The 20,048-nt window shown below is 33.9% G+C and overlaps 2 protein-coding genes across 6 annotated transcripts; one reads left to right on the top strand and one right to left on the bottom strand.

The window, feature by feature from the left end:
• Positions 1-24: 24 nt before the first annotated feature.
• Positions 25-2,674, bottom strand: LOC123717451 (zinc finger protein 761-like). Of its 4 annotated transcripts, none has more exons than XM_045673439.1 (3): positions 2,622-2,674; positions 1,842-1,993; positions 25-1,727 (listed from the first exon to the last, which is right to left on the bottom strand). In XM_045673439.1, exons 2-3 carry the CDS (start codon positions 1,991-1,993, stop codon positions 299-301), a joined length of 1,581 nt encoding a protein of 526 aa, XP_045529395.1. In that variant the 5' UTR covers positions 2,622-2,674; the 3' UTR covers positions 25-298. The 4 variants fall into 4 exon arrangements, with proteins under 4 accessions (XP_045529395.1, XP_045529393.1, XP_045529394.1 ...); XM_045673437.1 differs by lacking the exon at positions 2,622-2,674 and adding an exon at positions 2,337-2,569; XM_045673438.1 differs by lacking the exon at positions 2,622-2,674 and adding an exon at positions 2,484-2,568.
• A 959-nt stretch (positions 2,675-3,633) lies between these two features.
• On the top strand, positions 3,634-6,256 carry LOC123717412 (acidic fibroblast growth factor intracellular-binding protein). Of its 2 annotated transcripts, XM_045673396.1 has the most exons (8): positions 3,634-3,955; positions 4,122-4,218; positions 4,820-4,921; positions 4,989-5,444; positions 5,523-5,591; positions 5,698-5,784; positions 5,855-5,953; positions 6,025-6,255. In XM_045673396.1, the coding sequence occupies exons 1-8, from the start codon at positions 3,871-3,873 to the stop codon at positions 6,101-6,103; spliced, it is 1,074 nt and encodes a 357-aa protein (XP_045529352.1). In that variant the 5' UTR covers positions 3,634-3,870; the 3' UTR covers positions 6,104-6,255. The 2 variants fall into 2 exon arrangements, with proteins under 2 accessions (XP_045529352.1, XP_045529351.1); XM_045673395.1 differs by having other exon boundaries at positions 4,989-5,591; positions 6,025-6,256.
• The last annotated feature ends 13,792 nt before the right edge of the window (positions 6,257-20,048 follow it).

The following is a 20,048-nucleotide window of genomic DNA, read 5'->3' as shown; positions in this document are numbered from 1 at the left end:
TAGAAAATTAAAAACAAATTTTATTGTAAGACCTTTATTTACATTTTATGTAGTTCTAGTATCTTTTACCTATATTGTTATTTTATTACGTAATGTATCGTAAAAAATTAGTTTTGTAAAATATCTAAACATCTTCTGTAATAATCCTATATTATTGAAACTGACAATATTTGAAAAGTTATCCGCGAACAAGTTATTACACCGTTCTTAGGTTAACTTTATCTCCAACGAAGTGTATTATTAAATAATCCTAAAAATCTATTCTATGTACACTTCTTTCTATTCACAACTTCTCTAATCACTGTGGAAATTGAAATGACTCTATTTCCTTTAACTGGTTTAATAACTCAGGCAGCGGCACTTTGAGGGACTCAATTTTGTCATCACTGACTATGGTGACATCAGGTCGTCGATCACAATGAAATCTCCTCGTATGAACATCCAGAAGAGATCGTCTCACTGAGCTGTAGTTACAAAGGGTGCACTTAAAAGGCTTATTTCCCGTGTGAATTGCCTCATGGCAGAGTAGACTCTCTTTCCTGGCTGCAACATAATCACAAAAATGACATTTCAACCCCTTTCCCATGTGTGCAACCGCATAGTGCTTCTTCAAATCATATTTCTGACGGCAGGAATATGAACACATTGTACATTTAAATGTATAGTGGGTTTTTTGATGCATTGCTAGGTGGCACTTGAACATAGTTGAAAACCTGCAAATAGGGCAATGCAATAGTTTATCAGATTTACTCCGTTTGTTGTGCAGAGCGATTTGATCTTTGGTTTTTGTTGAAAAGTCACAGTTGCAACATTTGTATGGTCGGTTCTTAGTGCCAGTGTGATGTCTCTGAAAGTGTCTTTGAACAGCTGCTTTAAATTTGGAGGTGTAAGAGCACATTAAGCACATGAATGGTCTTTCTTTGTCTTCAGACTCCAATACTTGAATGCTGTTCCAATCGAGACAGTTAGGGTCTATCACGTATTGGTCCCGTTGTGATTCTGATTCGACTTTGGGGATGTCCAGTGGCAGGCTTGGTTGAGGTTGAGACACACTTGATTCTGTATTCTTGTTGACATATATAGCTCCAAAGTGTAACTCTTTGTGCTTTTTATGCTCACACATATAAAATGTTGTAAATTCACAATGCTCACACTTTAAGTTATTGCTCTGCCGGCTGCGCTGTTTGTGCGTGTTTAGTCTCCAACGGATCTTAGTTGAGAAATCACACATATCACATCTATTTGCACCCTCTGACACTTCATTGTGTATTTTAGCAAGGTGTCTAGAAATGTGTCCTTCATATTTGGTAACAAATGGACATTTATCACATTTAAAGAAAACTCCTTCATTATGGCTTTTACTGTGTTTCAATAGATTGTGTCTATAGGCTGTACGATAGTCACATTTTGGACATTTGTGATGTTTTTCTAGTTTATGTTTTCGCTGATGGACATTCAAGTTCCAACGATAGTAAGTTACATACTCACAGTTCTCATATTCACATTTATAGGTATTGTCTTTGGTTTCTTCTGGGGAGAGGTTGTGTTGGAGTTTACAGTGACGATTGAGGGAGTTAGGATATTTAGTAGTGTAAGAGCAATGCTCACATGTAAGTAACTTGTTATCATGACCATGGATGTGGTATCTGAGACAGTTCTTATGTATAGTTGTGTAGTCACAATGTTGACATGCAAGTTCTTCTTTACCCTTCTTCTTTTTACTTTTCCTGGCAAAAATAGACAAACATAAAAAAATTAGATTAATAAGTCCATATTTTATGTAACAATACCAGTTCCCTCACTAAATAAAAATAGTTTCATATTTAAGAATATTGCCCTACCTGGGTTTCGGAGTGTGTGAAGGGGTGTCTACATCAGCTTGAGCGTCAGCCTGCACTTCTACTTTGACCCATACACTTGCAAACATATTGGTCAGCTCACCCTCTTCAGGCTCACATGTTATCACACTGCTCTCTATCTCGTTATCAGACATCTTTATTAGAAAATAACAGATGTTACACATAAGAAAACACTTTTTAAACGGATTGAAGCTATATATTATTATTATAAACGTATAATTATTTACATCATTTTAAATTTAAATTAACAAAAGACAATAGTAAGGTGTTACACATAGCGAAAATTTTTCCAACTTTAAATATATGTACAGAAAAAGTTAATTCTATGAGTGGATATTTTCTATTATTTGTTAGTAAATATGTATACATAACATAAGCTTTCTCTCCTAGTTTCTTTATACTATTTCTTAAACCAACTCTTAAGCATAAACCTGCGATAATATATGAAATTAAACAGAAGTTTGTTTATTTTAATACCTTTCAGTTAATGTATCAGTTTATTTGATAACATTCTTGTTTTATATTAAAACCCAGTATTGCTGCTGATACTGAGTGATTTAAATGTATGTGCAGTATATATCCTAATTATGGAGATGAAAATAATAACATATTAAAGAATTATACCTAATATAGGTATAGTATCTAATATTTACTATTGGGGTAAAATAATCTTATAAGTAATCAGACTTAAAGTTAGAAGTGAAGTGAATGTACACTACATAGTAATTAGTTATTAGAACCAAATAATCAATTTACAATTACCTATCTATGTTCTATGACCTTGTTCACAGATTACATGATTACATCACAGTATAAGTCCGTATAAAAAATCTAAATCAATATGTCTGTAGAAAAACTATGTATATACAGCTTATAGAATATACAGTTGACTACAAAATGATTGAACAATATTTATCTTCGGTTTTTTCATAAATATTAAATATTTTATAGCGTGTGCGCTTTTTACTTTCCACACTCTAGTAAAAGCTATTATTATTCCTTTAAACACTCTGTGCCTTTTTATGTTTAAAATGATACATTCTATGAAATATTTTTTTTAGTTTATGAAATGATACTTGTAGGGTAAGATTAAGCCCATGGTTCGCGTTAACCCTCTGGAGCCAATCTATATATTCACTCTTTCTTTCTTTATGGCTTCTAATTTCTATGCTGTCGTTCTTATTCTGAGCATCACACAGCATATCATAATTACTTCTAATTTATTTATACTATATGAGAAAGGCTGGTGCTGCCATTTTCCAACATAAACAGAAAATCCTCGACCAGTCTAATGGACCGACTGGACGGGCCAATCCCCATTGTTTTTTTATATTGAAATCTCGTTGTTTTTACAGCTCAGCTTGGCCCGTTTTGTCGCGACTAGCGCAAGGGCATCTCCTGCGAGACTCAGACCTCGGCCTGGGTCGTCGCGGGGTGGTAATTGCCTGAAGGGTAGGACGTATGCACACTGTAGTAAACGAAGTATGAAGCAGTGGTTCAAGACTTTCCCAGGTGAAGGTGGTTTTTTACCCTTTTCTGATTATAACTCCAGTGGATAAGGTCGAGAAGCTGTTTTTATCTTTATCCGGAATTTCTATTTATAACTTGGACCGTAGGAGTCGCTACAACCTTATTTATAAGTAAAGAAACGACGCTAAAATAGAACAAAAGGATATCCACATAAAATGAGATTTTGACAGTAGTATTGTTCTTGTCGTGTAGCTTCAAAAACTGGTGTTTTAGTTATCTGTGCTTTCACTACAGTCTTTGGATTTTAGCTGGCTCTAAAAAAATAGGACTTCCATAATCCACAGTAGCACTGTATACTTAAAAAAATAAATAAACATTGTTTAATACAAATATTACTAGTCAATAGTAATAAGAAAATAACATTGATCATAGTGTATATATGCTTGAAATAAATATTATCCAAGATTTTATAACTATATTTCAAAATCGTACCATGCTGAATGCAATTTGTAAATAAAGTATAATATAAGTAAATATTGCAATGTATACAGAAGTAGATGTTTTTGTCTCGAATTACACACTGATAGACCCAGAAATTTACCAATTATGGATTGAAGGCTGTTCCTGTAAGTAGAAATAATATTTGTTCTTTATATACACATCTAAATGTATGGCTGTAATTTTCCTTTTTTACATATTTCTAAGTAAATAAGAAAACAATGTCGTAATTGGCTTTCCTTTGGATGTTACATAAAAAATTTACTTGGTAAACTAAACTAAATGAGTTAACAGCAAGCGAAGCAGTGTCAACTTTACACCAAAGAGCAGTAACCAAGCAAACTGGGGCCACTGTAGAGTTGATAGCAAGTGATGTCCTTGATCATTATCGGTAAGAATATTTGGCTACATAAGCCACTATTACACATATTATTCTCTAGGGTGAAAATTCAGAGGGACTATTGTAAAACAGTTAAAGACGGTGAACTTGACTGAGTTTACTTCATGCCATGCTATAACATATGTGATCGATTTTTTTAACTTAATTCACTTATTGATCTAATTTCCAAGGTGGTGCCTCTTTGGAATGAACTTGCTGAGAATGTTGTCCTGTACTCTTTACTGAATTCTTTTAAAAATAAATTTGTTGGTTTGTTATCATATATAAGCAATTTGTATAAATATAATACTGCTTGTCTTTGTAACATGTAAATTTGTAGGTCCTATTGTCTCATGTTAATAGATGAAAATAAATTATACAACACTACATCCCTTAGTTTTGGCTCAGATATATCTGTTTTGTGATAATTTTTTTCTTAATAGGCAAATAGGTGATCAGCGCGCTGTGCTTGAGATCTGCCGTTGGGTTTTTTGGGGCTAAGACATGCAGGTTTCCACACAGTGTTTTTATTGTTTACACAAGCGGGTACATAGAAAGTTAAGTTTTTATTTAAAATTTATATTTGTAGTCAGTATAAAATCATTAATTGCAGGACATTTGCCCTGTTGGAGCGTCTGCTGACCGTTCCGGCTAAGCTATCGGAACAGATGATCTTTCAGCTCGATGAGCCCACCAAGCAGATGCTTATAGAGAAGTACGTTACAGATTTCTCTATAGGTTGTTCAGTAGGAAGAACACATTTCTCGATGCGAAATCCGCAGATATTACGAGTTGGACGACGCAGTGATCCGGGAGCTGGTCGGCCGTAAGCTGTCGTCTCGCCACCGCAAGGACCTGGACGAGGTGTCGGAGCGTTCGGGGGCGCCCCTGCGCTGCTGCCGGCGCCAGTTCGACAACGTTAGGCGCGTCTTCAAGGCCGTGGAGGAGATGCCGGGCTCCGTGGTGGCTAACGTGCGAGCCACTTTCCTGCTCTCCGAGCGTCTCGCCGCCAAGTACGGCGCCGTGGTCTTCCTGGCCTGCATGCGCTTCGATACGGCCAAACGTAAGCTGCAGTACCTGTCGTTTTCGGAGCTGGCCGGGTGTGCGCGATCGGTCCAGGCGGGCTGGACCTACGGCTGCTCGGGCCCGGAGTACTACGACACCGAGATGGACCGCGAGTTCCTGCTCGAGCTGAGGGAGCTTCGAGTGCTGCTCGACAAGGAAAAGGAGCATAAGCAGTGCGTCCTCGTATCGTCCCGTATCGAATGTCGTCCTCTTCTCGTCGCTCAAAATAAAATTATCGCTTTTCGTTTCAGCCTGGTGTGCATGCGTCTCAAGCCCAAGCTCCTGGAGAAGTCTTATCAAGAGTTGGAGCTCAACTTCAGGTGACATAATTTCAATCGTATCTTCATCTTTTATTTTATTAAACGTTATGTTATTGCCGTAATTCGCTCGGCCAAAACAAAATGCACGTAAATTACATCGCCGCAGGGTTTACACGCGCGCCTTGGTGGGAGTGGCCTGTAATCTGCATCGGGCGAGAGAACTGCGCTCTCTGTTCATCGATCTGTTGGAGAGGTAAACGCGGGTGTGTCAGATTGCATCAAAGTGATCTCTAAGCGCAGTAGTGACGAAGGTCCTCCGGCAGATGCATCGAGCCTCTGCGCGCGGGGGGATGGCCGAAGTCCGACCTGTCTCAGTTCCTCGCCGCCTACGAGCAGTGCGCGCTTCAGATGGACGTATTACGGTACAATCCTTGTCTGCTTTTGTCGAGTTAATCGTTCAGAAAAAGACCTCACCGAACTCTCGTTGTCTCAGGGAGGCGGATCTGAAGTCCGTGTGGGAGCGATACATGCGCGTCATCAGCCAATGTCTGCTCACGATGTACCACTCGTAGCTGCGCAAGTTTGCATCGCGGAATTCAATTATATATTTATGTATGTATTAAAAAGAACTTTAGACCGTGGAATTGTCTTTAGTGAATTAAAATGAATTTCTTGAATGGACTCGTAAATAAAGCAACTATTAAAGAAATGCTCTTTTCATTACCTCGGTTGCAATAAGCGTGTAGAAAAATTGCTTGAATGATTTATTAGATGAATAAAATTAAAAAGAAAATAATATAAATGGGTTTAATTGTTATAAGTATGCATTACAATGTGTGGGAATTGGAAACCCTTTTAAGTTAAAAATACTGACACTGGGTTCCCAGGTCTTCCATAACAAGCTTTATAATAAATTTTTCATTTTATAGTTAAATATAACTCAAAGTTAAACTATTGATAGAAAATTTAGGACACTTGTAACTACGACACTAATAACCATATGGACTTATGATTAAAGATTAAATAAGTTATTACTTACAGTCAGAATGTGTTTTACTACTACATTGAAGGAACTACTCATTTTTGGTCATACAAACCGATAGTCGTAACAGCCCATGACGTTATTTAACTGGGACCTTTGATTTTGATAAATTTAACCGGTATGTTGTTCTAAACGAAATCGTAAACGGTTTTGAGTGTCTTATATTTTGTACAGTTTCTTAAGTTAAGTTAAGTAATCAATAGAATTTCGTCGCATTGATTACTTCGTAAACGTTTTTGCATATTCCTATTTCTTATGCTCCGTCAGATGCCGCAGGTCCACTTTAACCGCAGGGCTTTAATATCTGAAGTTTATTTTAACACTACTGAAATTCTTTTATGACTTTACATAAGATAAAAGAGACAAAATATTCTAAAAACACGACGCAAAAGCATTCGTCCTGTCCCCCTTGTCACTCACGCAGTTGTGTCGCCTTTGCTCTCAATGACAGCTTTAATGCGAAAAGGCATCGTTGCAACCAATGCTGCACACTCCTCAGGCGTAATTGACTCCCAGACAGCCAAGAGTTTAAGTTAGCCTTTATGTCGCTCTTCGATCTTGATGGATTTTTACGGAGAACTTTCTTCATTTTCCATCATAGTGTTTCGATCGGCTACAAATACGGGCTGTTAGATGGCCATTCTATTGTAAGGATGCTTTTCGCCAGTAGCCACGTCTTTGTTGTCGTTGCAGTATGGCAGGAAGCACCATCCTGTTGGAAAATGAAAAGTTTTAATACCATTTATAGAACCATCCACAAACTGCACACCACCAAAACCTTTTGCAGACATGCAGCCCCATATCATAAGAGAAGCCGGAAAGACAATCAGTATGAAATGCCTCAATTTGCACTCGTCGCTCCAAATGATACTACGCCAATGATCGGAAGTCCAGCCAGTCCGGTGGTTCCTCCTTACCGGTGTACAATCCGTAACCCATTCTTTTTAGGACTCTTTTACCTACCACTACCTAGGTAGGTAGTATAATCATAAAAAGAAGACATAATCTTATTTAACTCACCAATAGACGAGCTGTTTTGCTTATAACTTCTTCGAATTTAAAACAGGATATCTATAAATTTACTAAGCTGAAATAGTTTATTGGTTTAATTAATTAGGCATAAGTAACGCGACATATGATAGTAGTAAAGCTTAATATTTTATATAGATATACAAAAATAATGAAGGTAGAAAAAAAATGTCACAGAAAATTTCACTTTAAACGAACTATTTTGCATCGGGGCTTGTATTTAGATTTTTATTACATATAGAAGTTATGACCCTTTGCGAGCTATTGACAATCTACATCTGAGATGCATCGCTCGTTCATAGCATGAAGTCGATCAGCCCGTTTATATTTCCACGATAATTAGATTTCGTTAAATCTATTTGTATGAAAATTCGTAGGTACATGCTCCCTCGACTGAACCAAAATTTGACCATTTCGCCTTCAAACTATGAAAGAATAAGCTATTCTAAAGAAGTGTTTATCGTTAGTCAATGATTATACCTTGAATGTATTTATTATGAAATAACTTGTAAGAAATTCACCGAGCCAAATTGGCCTGAGCTTAATCATATAAAATTAGCTGATTCAGAATTTTATAAAAGTAGTCCTATTGATATAATATTCTGATATAATCTTGGATGGTATTGTTAGATTTCCAGAAAGGTTTCCGATTGCGCAACAAACGCAGTTGGGATGGATAATAACCGGTAATTCTAAAACCTATCAGTGTAAAAATAATCCTTAATAACGATATCCAAAGGTTTTGGGAAGTGGAAGATATTGATGAACCCTTAAATATATCACAGGAAGATCAAAATTGTATGGAGTTTTTTCAGAATACAACCGTGTCACGCGCCGACGTAGAGGTGAATTGCTACTTATCGCACCATTGTGTAGAACTGTTACGCGGAAATCGCTTGGGATCTTTTAAAAAAAAAATTATAATAATTTCCACATAAGTATATTAACACATTACAATTTACAAAGAAAATAGAAAATAGAATTGTAGCACGTCCGCTCGTATTAGAGTTAGGAGAGAGACTGACTTGATGGGAATGTAAGGTTGTTGATGCATGGGAAGAAATGATGACGAGGATATAGCACAGGGTATGTCAGCAATATAGGATGCATAGAGGAGTTGTAACAGAACGAACGGAATCATCAACTACGAAATTTCGATTTGATTTTAATGCTTCTTCCAAAACTTCGAGTGGGTTTAGCCTCAATGATCTTATGTGTAGGGAGCCAAAAAAACAAGACCTTCAAATACTAATCTTAAAATAAATGTATCATAATATTTGGCTTCATTCAGAACATCAACAATTCCAGAAGATAATTTGGAGAGATGATGAATCCCTACCATTGGATTAATTTCAACTAGCGACTGTAACTTATGGAACTAAGGCCGTACCTTTCTTGGCCATGATGATCCTGAAAAGACTCGCTAACAATGAACAATCAAAGCTCATTTTACATGGACGATCTATTGCATGGTACTCACTCTGCGCAAACAGCAAGAGCTGAAGAACGATTTAATTAAACTACTCAAATCCGGAGGAAAATGACGGTCAAACTTACCTCCCCTCCTAGAAGACATGAAGGATTCCGATTCCGGAACGGAATCAGAAAATGTGCTGTATAAATTATTAGGGCATTGGTTACTACACAAAAATGGCTTTTTAAATATCAAATTATTCCTAAATCTGTCTAACCGAGCATCTATTATAGGAATTGTGCATATTTTCTTCTTTGTTTTATTTACATAATACATTAGTGGTCAGATGCTAGAGAGGAACTATATTACTATAGATATTGTCAATACATGTTGCCGTGGTGGCCGTTACCCTAGTAGGTACAATAAAATTGTTAATTAAATTATATGACTTAAACTGATTAAGCATACGTTTACTCTGTACAGAACCTGCTCTAATTATTTTTTCTAATAGTAGTCACTATTAAATTTTTTCTAAGCTATCATATTGAGCTGAGGGAGGGTTATACAAACTAACAATGACAAATTGCTCCAGCTCCACACAAGATACTTCAATAAGGCGTTCCACAGAGGCTCACTATGATGTAGTATATACTAAAAGTAGTAGGGATTCCCGGTGACTGCCTCACGTCAAAGTTCCCCAAAAACGTAAAAATCATGGTAGGCCAAACCTAAAAAAAAAAAGTTTGTACTCTACCCCCACTAAACAGGCCATGTGGAGTCGAATGCACTCACTCCTGAAGTGATAGCTCTAACCGTTCCAGAGATAGCTTTCCCAAAACCCTTGCTAATTACTTACTAATCACCACCTTATCAGCTACTATTTCCTGCACGAAATTCCCACTCATTATCTAATCACTTAATGACTCAGTACGAATGCATCGTTATCTACTTTCCTACATTCACTAACCCGATCTATGGCTCTAAAAGAAAAATAGAATAAACTATGTCTAACCTAACCTAACCTACGGGTCTAAGCAAACAACAATAAATATACGTAACCTACATTAACACCATTATCTATAATAAAATTAGATGTAAGGGTAACCCTATATTTAAATAAAACATTTTTATTCCAGGTATTATTCTTTTATTTATATGTCCATTATATTTCTATACAAATTTACTAGCACCGTATCATTGTTCTCTGAGTCACACGTATAATTTCTAAGGCAGTCTTCTAATCTCATCCCCCTGAACTTGTAATATATGTATACCAAACAGTACTCTCCGCACACCGTCGATAGGTAATCCTGAACTGTAAGGCTATTGTATCTCCACATGCAACAATTCCTCCTTAAAAATCCTTCTATTGCTTCAATAGGTTTACGTCCAAACGAATCAAAGTATTCCCCAACTCTTTCAACGTTTATATGAATAGCCACCCAATGAGACCCCGGCTGTGAATCAGGGTCAAGATTGCATATGATAAGTGCTGGCACCTGAGCATACATCGGCAATCGATTTGAAGGATATACGTTGCTCTGGAGGCTGGGATGTATTCTACGAAGACTCATTTGCACTTCTAGCGTGTTCATACTTTAATATGCGTTTACTCCCCTACTCTTTCACTCTTTTACTGACTACATTTATTACTATCAATTCATATTTGTACCAATGTATTTAAACACACATAATATGATCTCAAAATAAGTAATGAGTCTCTTTGTAAAAAAAAGTAATGAAGGTAAATAAAAACCATGTCATATTCGATTATATTATATTTTATTATTCTTAATATCATAATAATTACATAAGTGATTGCTTAACTACTATAATCCACACATACATTTCTGTTCTTATATATTTCTATAATATTTGAAAACTCTGCGTAAACTACACAGTTAAAATTTTAAAAATAAATTTCATTTTATATGGTGACTTTGTTCAGGAGACAAAAAACATTAACAACACTTTTGATTTCCAATCAATGAATTTTATTGTTTGTATTGGTGATGATTTAAATATATTTTATACAACTCTCACGAAATCTCTAATAAACTATATAAATTCATTCGAGAGAAAGGATAGTGGGTGGAGTCTGAAAAAGTTTTTACATTTGGATATGAACTTAAATCAATTTAACCCTTTAAGAGGAAAATCCTTTATTGAGTTACCACATGATATAAAAATAAAAAAAGCTGTGATCAATGTTAAAAACACTGATGACGCATGTTTTAAGTGGGCACTGTTATCTGCTTTATTTCCAATTCATAAGAATTCGGATAGAGTATCATCATACACCAAATTCAGTCATAAATTAAAGTTCGGTAATATTCAATTTCCAGTTAAATTAAACGATATACACAAAATTGAAAGTCTTAATAATATAAGCATTAATGTTTTTGGGTTAGAATATAATGAACAAAGAAAAAAACATTGTATTGTTGGGCCATTGTATTTTACAAAGAATAAAATGCAGACTCATATAAATTTACTATATTTGACACAGCGTAAAATCGGTCATTATTGTTATATAAAAATATGTCACGATTAATAAGTAGTCAAGTTTCGAAATCCAAGGAAGCTATATATCTATGTGACTTTTGTTTACAATATTTTTCAACATCTGAACGTTTAAATAACCATCAAATAAATGATTGCAGACATATTTGTACACAAATACCAAGCTTAGATAAAAATAAAAGAAATTGGTGGGGTGATATTGTTTCTGAATGTAAATTAAGTTTTGATAAATTTCAACATAAATTGATGTTACCTTTTGTTATATATGCGGATATTGAGGCTTTTTTAAGTCCCTTAACATCATGTTCAAACGATCCTTCAAAATCACATACAATAAATGTACAAAAACATAATGTGTTTTGGATACTACATTAAATGCTCATACGATGATAAATTGTCTAAATATGTAACATAGTATATGTGAAAACTGTGTTTTAAAATTTATGGAAACACTGAAAGATAATTTGACAACAATTGTTAAAAAAATTGGTTTCCAAAAAGTTGCTAATAAAATATCACCAATACAGCAAGATATACTTAGCAAATCTAATCATTGTTATATTTGTGATAAAATTTTGTGTGGGAATTCAATAATTTACTACGATTGGTTTACTGGGGAATTTGTTGGGGTCATACATAAAGTTTGTTCAGAAAAATTTAGAGTACCTTACACTATACCAGTCTTCTTGCACAATTTAAGTCATTATGATGCACATTTTATCGTACATGCCTTAAACTTTGATGAAGGTCAGGTAGAAGTTCTCCCACAAAATAAAGAAAAATACATATCATTTTCAAAGGTTCTTAAAATGAATAACAGTAATATAACTTTACGTTTTGTGGATTCCCTAAAATTTTTACCCAGCAGCTTAGATACTTTAGCAAAAAATTTAACAAAGAATAACTTTAATGAATTATCAAAATAAAGCATTCAGAAGACTTTAAACGGCTGACTAAAAAAGGTGTATTTCCATATGAATTCATTAAAGATTTTGATACTTTAAACTATAATCAACTTCCAGATCTTCCACACTTTTATAGTACTCTTACAGATTCCATTATTTCTAATGAAGATTACAACCATGCCAAAGATGTTTGGAATCATTTCAATTGTAAAAATATGTTGGATTATTCAAATCTTTATTTAAAAGCTGATGTTTTATTGTTAGCAGATATTTTTGAAAATTTTAGGTGTGTTTGCATTAAAACGTACGATTTAGACCCGGCTCATTACTATACAGCACCTGGATTAAGTTGGGATGCTATGTTAAAACATACTAAAACAGAAATTGAATTACTTTCTGATATAGATATGATTGCTTTTATTAAATCAGGAATTCGTGGTGGTGTTTCGCAATGTAGCACTCGCTATGCAAAAGCAAATAATGTTTACATGTCTGACTATAATGCGAAAGATAAAGAGTCATTCTTAATGTATTTCGATGCCAATAATCTAAATGGTTGGGCAATGTCACAATATCTACCTACAGGTGGTTTTGAGTGGGTTAGTGTTGATACAGATTTTAATGTTAGTTGTTCATCGGATATAGGTTTTATCTTAGAAGTAGATCTGGAGTATGGTGGATTTACATGATAAACATTCAGATTTACCTCTTTGTCCAGAAAATATACTAGTTGGGGACGCTAAGGAAATTAGATTGATTCCAAACTTAAAAAATAGATCCAAATATATTATTCACTATCGAAATTTAATTCAATGTTTGAAAATGGGTTTAAAATTATTAAAAGTTTATAGAATATTAAAATTTAAGCAGAGTCCATGGTTAAAGAAATATATAGACCTTAATACACAATTAAGAACTCGAGCTAATTCCGATTTTGAGAAAGATTTCTATAAACTCATGAACAACGCTGTTTTTGGTAAGACTATGGAAAATATTGAGAAACGAGTTAACGTTAAACTGTTAACCCACTGGGAAAATAGGGGCAGAGTATTGGGAGCTGGGGATCTAATTGCTCAACCACATTTTCACAGTGTTTCAATATTTTCTGATAGTCTTGTTGCAATTCAATTAAACAAAATGAAATTAATTTATAATAAACCTATTTATCTCGGATTTTGTATATAAGATATATCTAAAACGCTGATGTATGATTTCCACTATAATTACATGAAAGAGAAATTTACTTCAAATCTGAAACTACTGTATACAGATACTGACAGTCTCATTTATCAAATATTTACTAGTAACTTTTATAATGATATAAAGCCAAACATTTGTACACATTTCGATACATCAGATTATGATCCAAACAATGTTTTTAATTTTCCTCAAGTAAATAAGAAAAAATTAGGTTATTTTAAAGATGAAAATTGTGGTAAAATCTTTACAGAATTATTAAGGTTTTTACGTTACAGGTCATTACAGGTAGATGATAAAATTATTACTAAGGCGAAGGGTGTTAACAAATGTGTCACTAAAAAATTAACGTTGGATAATTATAAGTCGTGTTTGTTTAATAAAAACGTACAGCATTGTAAAATGTATAGGTTCAGATCATTAAAACATACAATTTTTACACAGGAAATAAATAAGGTGTGTTTATATTTAATGACACTAAGCGGTACATTTTACGAAACAAAATCGATACGTTACCTATAGGTCATTACCAAATCAATAGTATGTAATTAAGTTAATCATTATTGTAAATATAACAAATTGTAAATTTTTATGTAAAATAAATTTGTTTTGTACATGTGTAATGTATAAACGTGTACATTAATATTGTGATATAACACTTAAATTTTTTGTATATTTCATATAAATAAATTGTTTTTAAAATATCAACTTAGTTTTATTCCTTTCCCTGAAGAAGACAGAAGTCAAAATAATGATTCATTTTATTCATCCCTTTGCTGCCATCGTAGCAGGACCTAGTGGTTGTGGAAAATCGAACTTTGTTGTAAATTTCATTAAGCATAAAAGTAGTATATGTAATGAGATTTTTTTAGAAATAACATGGTGTTATGATGAAATGTAGCCGCTATATACCCGGAGTAAATTACCACCAAGGACTACCGGAATTGCATATGTTTGATGGTAAAAATCCACATTTGATTATAATGACTTAATGAGGGAATCTGATGGTCGAGTTGTTGATATATTTACAAAAGGTAGTCACCATAGAAATTTGAGTGTTTTTTACATAACCCAAAACTTATTTCATCAAGGAAGAGGACAGCGCGACATTTCACTTAATTCAAGTTATATTATTTATTTTAAAAATCCCCGTGACAAAACACAAATACGATTTCTAGCTAGACAAGTTTCACCGTAAGATACCAAGTTTATTGAAGATTCATATACCGATGCTACTAAAGAAGCTCATGGTTATTTAATGATTGATTTGAAACAAAACACTGATGATGCTCGCCGCATAAAATCTAAAATATTTGAATCTAGTAATTTTTGTACAATATATGTTCCTATGAAAAGGTATAAGTATCTTTGTAAACAGCCACTCTAAGTCAGTAATGAACCATGTATCAACGAATAACAACGCATAAGGAATTGTTATCAGCTTTACATAAATTAAAACCCAAACATCGTAGGATATTATTGAAGTCTTGTAATAATCAAGAAATTAACTGTCTATGTGAATGTATTCACAATGTTTTACAAGGAAAAGTACCTTTAAAAGAGAATACAAAAACAAAATTAAAAAAGTTAAAAACCTCTTACGTAATCTGATCAGTAAAGGAAAAAGTTTTGAATACAGGAAAAATATATTAATACAAAAAGGAGGGTCCTTTCTTCCAATAATTTTGGGTACAATTCTAAGCACCCTTGTAAGTTGTTTTAAAATAAAGCAACACCGCAAAGTAGATTGTATTTAGAAATGGAAAAAATTATATCAAGTAAATTGGATGATCGCGAAAAATGGGCGCTTTATCTACAGATTTTACAAAGATACTTACATTACTCCATGGAAGAACGTCAACCTCAAGAAATAACAATAACTGAAAAGGTAATAAATGATAATACCAACGAAAACCGTAACATCAATAATATAACTAGTAGTGAAAATGAAAAAATGCTAAATGTTAAACAACCCCCGTTCGGTTGGGAAATATTCGCCAAGTTTTTAAATGATATAAATACACCGCTAACATACATTGGTAATCTGAAAAGAATCAAATATATATCTGACCTTAATAGTAAAGATAAAACATTGATTCAAGAATCACCAACTGAGGTTTCTTCAGCTCCAACACAATCTAAACACATCAACAAATTGAGAAACAAAAGTGATTGGGAGAAATGGACCCCGTATTAGAGTTACATCGCATCTATTATGATATATCACATCCAGCCGGTTACAGCAGTGTCAATAAGTTAACAAAGGCAATGAATGGAAAAATCTCAAAAAGTGATGTTTCGAAATGGTTGCAGTCTCAAGAAACATATACATTACATAAACCGGTTATAAAAAAATATATTTTATCAAATATTAATGAATTGTGGCAAGCTGATTTAAGTGATTTAAGAACTTACATACAATATAATGATGGATATAAATATATTTTGTGTGTTATTGACGCCTTCAGTAAGTATGCTTATGTTAGAGCCATGAAAAAGAAGGATTCATGCACAATAAAAACGAGTTTTACTAGCATCTTTGATGAAGCTAAAACTGTTCCTAGACATATTCAATCAGATAAGGGTACGGAATTTGTATCTAAGGATGTCCAAACTTATTTAAAACGTAAAAATATAAATTATTACACTACAAATAATCCAGATATAAAGGCAAGTATAGTAGAACGATTTCAGAGAACATTGAAAATGAAAATGTGGCGTTATTTTACACATAAGAATACTTATCGCTATACAGATATTTTACAAGATTTGGTTAGTTCTTATAATCACAGTGTGCACTCTAGTATCAAGATGAGACCATGTGATGTTAAAATGGAAAACATTATGGAAGTTTGGCGGAATTTATATTATGATGAAAAGACTTATATTTCAAGTTTAAACAAAGTACCTAAGTTTAACGTTGGTGACTATGTAAGAATTACAAAATACAAACATGTTTTTCAAAAAGGTAATGAAAGTAATTGGAGTAATGAAATTTTTATCATTACTTCGATTATAGATCGTTCCCCGTGGGTTGTATACACTTTAAACGATTTAGAAAATGAATCAATAACAGGAACTTTTCATGAGAAAGAACTACAAAAAATAACTTTTTTCCCCACTTCCGAATATAAAATTGATAAAATCATCAGATCACGTAAAAGCGGTATTAGAAAGGAAGTATTAGTTAAATGGAAAGGATATCCTAATAAATTTAATTCTTGGGTCTTACTGTCGAATGTTAAAAATCTACAATGAAGGAAAGTTTCTATTTAACTTTACTCAGCAATAGTTCCACACAATATTTCCTGGGAAATATGACATCAATTTTTTCTACAAAACTACCTAAAGCCATTAATTACATTAGAAGGAGAATGGATGGTAGGTATAGTTGAGTTTCAATATCCCTCTACTATGTTCTCCGTGCAAGATCATGAAAATATCATATACATAAGTAAAAAAACTACCATCAATAACGAAGAGACCACACTAATGTATAAAAACCATATACCAGCCACCAACTATGATAATATACAAAATATTCTTATTGCTTTAAATTCGAAAGAGAAAGTTAGTTTTCGCCAGGACACCGTGTCAAAGTTTGTCTCTGTTGCAGTAAAGGATCCATCAATAATTTCACTATCTCTATCACCTAATTTGAGCTTTCAACTTGGATTTGAGCCAGATACCAATTTAGTAAATCACAATATCGGTAAACGCCCTGCTAATCTACATTTGGGGTTACCATCACAATTATTTGTGTATTGCGATATTATAGAACCACAAATTGTTGGTGATGTCATGACACCCCTATTGAGAATTATACCCTTAGATCCTGCTAAATACATATATGGTTCAAATAAAATGCATATATTTTCACCACCACATTATTTACCGGTAATGAGAAGAGAATTTGATGTTATTGAGATAGATATAAGAACAACCACGGGAAATGCGGTACCATTTCAATACGGTACATCGTGTGTGAAACTTCATTTAAAAAAAATATAATTTACATTTCCTTTTTAAAATGTAAACACCTCAAGAAAATTTTATATGTCCTTATGAACATTATTATTCGCAACAAGCTGGGTCTGGTATAAATGTAATCTACAAAGGAGCCTTACATCAACGTGGTCATGGTATCGGAAGTTTTCTTGGGGGGTTATTTCGAAGTGTGCTACCTTTACTCACTAGTGGTGCTAAGATGATTGGAAAAGAAGCACTTAACAGCGGTATTGGGCTTTTGTCAGATGTTGTAGCTAGTCGTCCTATTAAAGAATCCATTAAAAATCGATTGAAAGACGCTAGTTCTAACCTTAAACGCAAAGTTGATACCAAAATTGATAAACTTATGACTGGATCGGGTGTTAATAAGAGACGAAAATATTGTAATGAGCTCATTCGAGTTTCACCCTTCAAAGTGAAAGGCGCTTCAAAGAAAACAAGGAACAAAAATATTAATATTTCCAAGGATATATTTTCAAACTAATCATAATGTCATTTATTCATAATCATTCATGTGAGTGCGTTAAATCTGAATTGGATCTCTTTGCTCTTCCTTCCACACAAACAAGTATCGAATATGGACACTGGATACATTACAAACCAATTTCTTCATTAAGTGATGATGGACCCATCGAATTCCAAGTACCTGGTACAGGAGATGATTACATAGACCTTTCGCATACACTACTCCATCTCAAGGCTCAAATTAAAAATCAAGACGGTTCTGCAGTTAATGCAGTTAATGCAGCTAATGTAGTGGCACCAGTCAATAATTGGTTACATTCTTTATTTAACCAATTGGATGTTTACCTAAACCAAAAACTTGTGTCACCCCCAAATAATACTTATGCATATCGTGCTTTCATAGAAACTCTATTAAATTATTCATCATCCGCCAAACAATCACATTTGACATGTGGTTTGTGGTACGAGGATACAGCTGGTAACATGAATGAAACTAATGAGGCAAACAAGGGCTTTTACAAAAGACAACAACTTTCAAAGGATGGTAAGGATGTTGAAATGATGAATGAATGAATGGGGATATATTCAATCAAGATAAATTCCTCATTAACGGGGTCGAATTATCTATAAAATTAGTTAGATCGAGAGAAACATTTAACCTCATGTCACAGAATGCAGATAATAAGTACAAAGTCTGTATAACAGATGCAACTTTAATAATACGCAGAGCAAAAATTAATCCATCAATACTAATAGCTCATCAAAAGGTTCTTGCCACTACTACGGCTAAATATCCTATAACAAGAGGTGAAGTGAAAGTCCTGACCATACCATCTGGTGTGCAGGGTAAAACACTGGACAATATATTTTTAGGACAGGTTCCTAAGAGATGTATTATAGGTTTTGTGAATAATACAGCAACGGTAGTTATGGTAAAAATCCTTTCAACTTTGAAAATTTTGGTATTTGCTCATTTAGCCTATATATAGATGGTCAACAGATACCTTCAAAAGCGTTATAACCATCATTTCCAAACGATGTATTTACTAGCGCATACCACACCCTGTACTCAGGCACCGGTATACATTTTCTTAACGAAGGTAATGGAATATCGAGGGAGCAATATTCAAATGGGTACTGTTTACTAGCTTTTGATTTAACACCTGACTTGTCGGCTAACTCTAATGTGCATTGGAATCTTGTACGCCATGGTAGTGTAAGAATGGAAGTAAGATTCGAGAGCGCATTGACTGAAACAATTAACTGTGTAGTTTACGCAGAGTTTTCAAATATTATAGAAATAGATAAGAACAGAAATGTATGTGTGGATTTTAGTAGTTAAGCAATCACTTATGTAATTATTATGATATTAAGAATAATAAAATATAATGTATACGAATATGACATGGTTTTTATTTACCTTCATTACTTTTTTTTACAAAGAGACTCATTACTTATGTTGAGATCATATTATGTGTGTGTGTGCCAGCACTTATCATATGCAATCTTGATCCTGATTCACAGCCGGGGTCTCATTGGGTGGCTATTCATATAAACGTTGAAAGAGTTGGGGAATACTTTGATTCGTTTGGACGTAAACCGATTGATGCAATAGAAGGACTTTTTAAGGAGGAATTGTTGCATGTGGAGATACAATAGCCTTACGGTTCAGGATTACCTATCGGCGGTGTGCGGAGAGTACTGTTTGGTATACATATATTACAAGTTCAGGGGGATGAGATTAGAAGACTGCCTTAGAAATTTTACGTGTGACTCATGGTAGGTTTGGCCTACCATGATTTTTACGTTTTTGGGGAACTTTGACGTGAGGCAGTCGCCGGGAATCCCTACTACTACTAAACAACCTAAATATCTTTACAAAAAGCTCCTTCGGCGTGGTAATGGCAACAAGAGTAAGGTGAGTTGTACTTAGG

This window comes from Pieris brassicae, chromosome 12 (assembly GCF_905147105.1).
Source record: "Pieris brassicae chromosome 12, ilPieBrab1.1, whole genome shotgun sequence".
Taxonomy (NCBI): domain Eukaryota; kingdom Metazoa; phylum Arthropoda; class Insecta; order Lepidoptera; family Pieridae; genus Pieris; species Pieris brassicae.
The sequence above is the reverse complement of the archived record's forward strand: the minus strand, read 5'-3'. Positions and strand labels throughout refer to the sequence as shown.

Bases quoted from the DNA above. Each gene is read 5' to 3' on its own strand.
- LOC123717451 (XM_045673439.1), bottom strand. From the start codon at position 1,993: ATGTCTGATAACGAGATAGAGAGCAGTGTGATAACATGTGAGCCTGAA. The intron at 1,728-1,841 runs GTAGGGCAATAT...TATTTTTGCCAG, and splicing joins TCACACACTCCGAAACCCAG to GAAAAGTAAAAAGAAGAAGG.
- LOC123717412 (XM_045673395.1), top strand. From the start codon at position 3,871: ATGTATACAGAAGTAGATGTTTTTGTCTCGAATTACACACTGATAGAC. The intron at 4,219-4,819 runs GTAAGAATATTT...CATTAATTGCAG, and splicing joins GATGTCCTTGATCATTATCG to GACATTTGCCCTGTTGGAGC. The intron at 5,592-5,697 runs GTGACATAATTT...ACATCGCCGCAG, and splicing joins GAGTTGGAGCTCAACTTCAG to GGTTTACACGCGCGCCTTGG.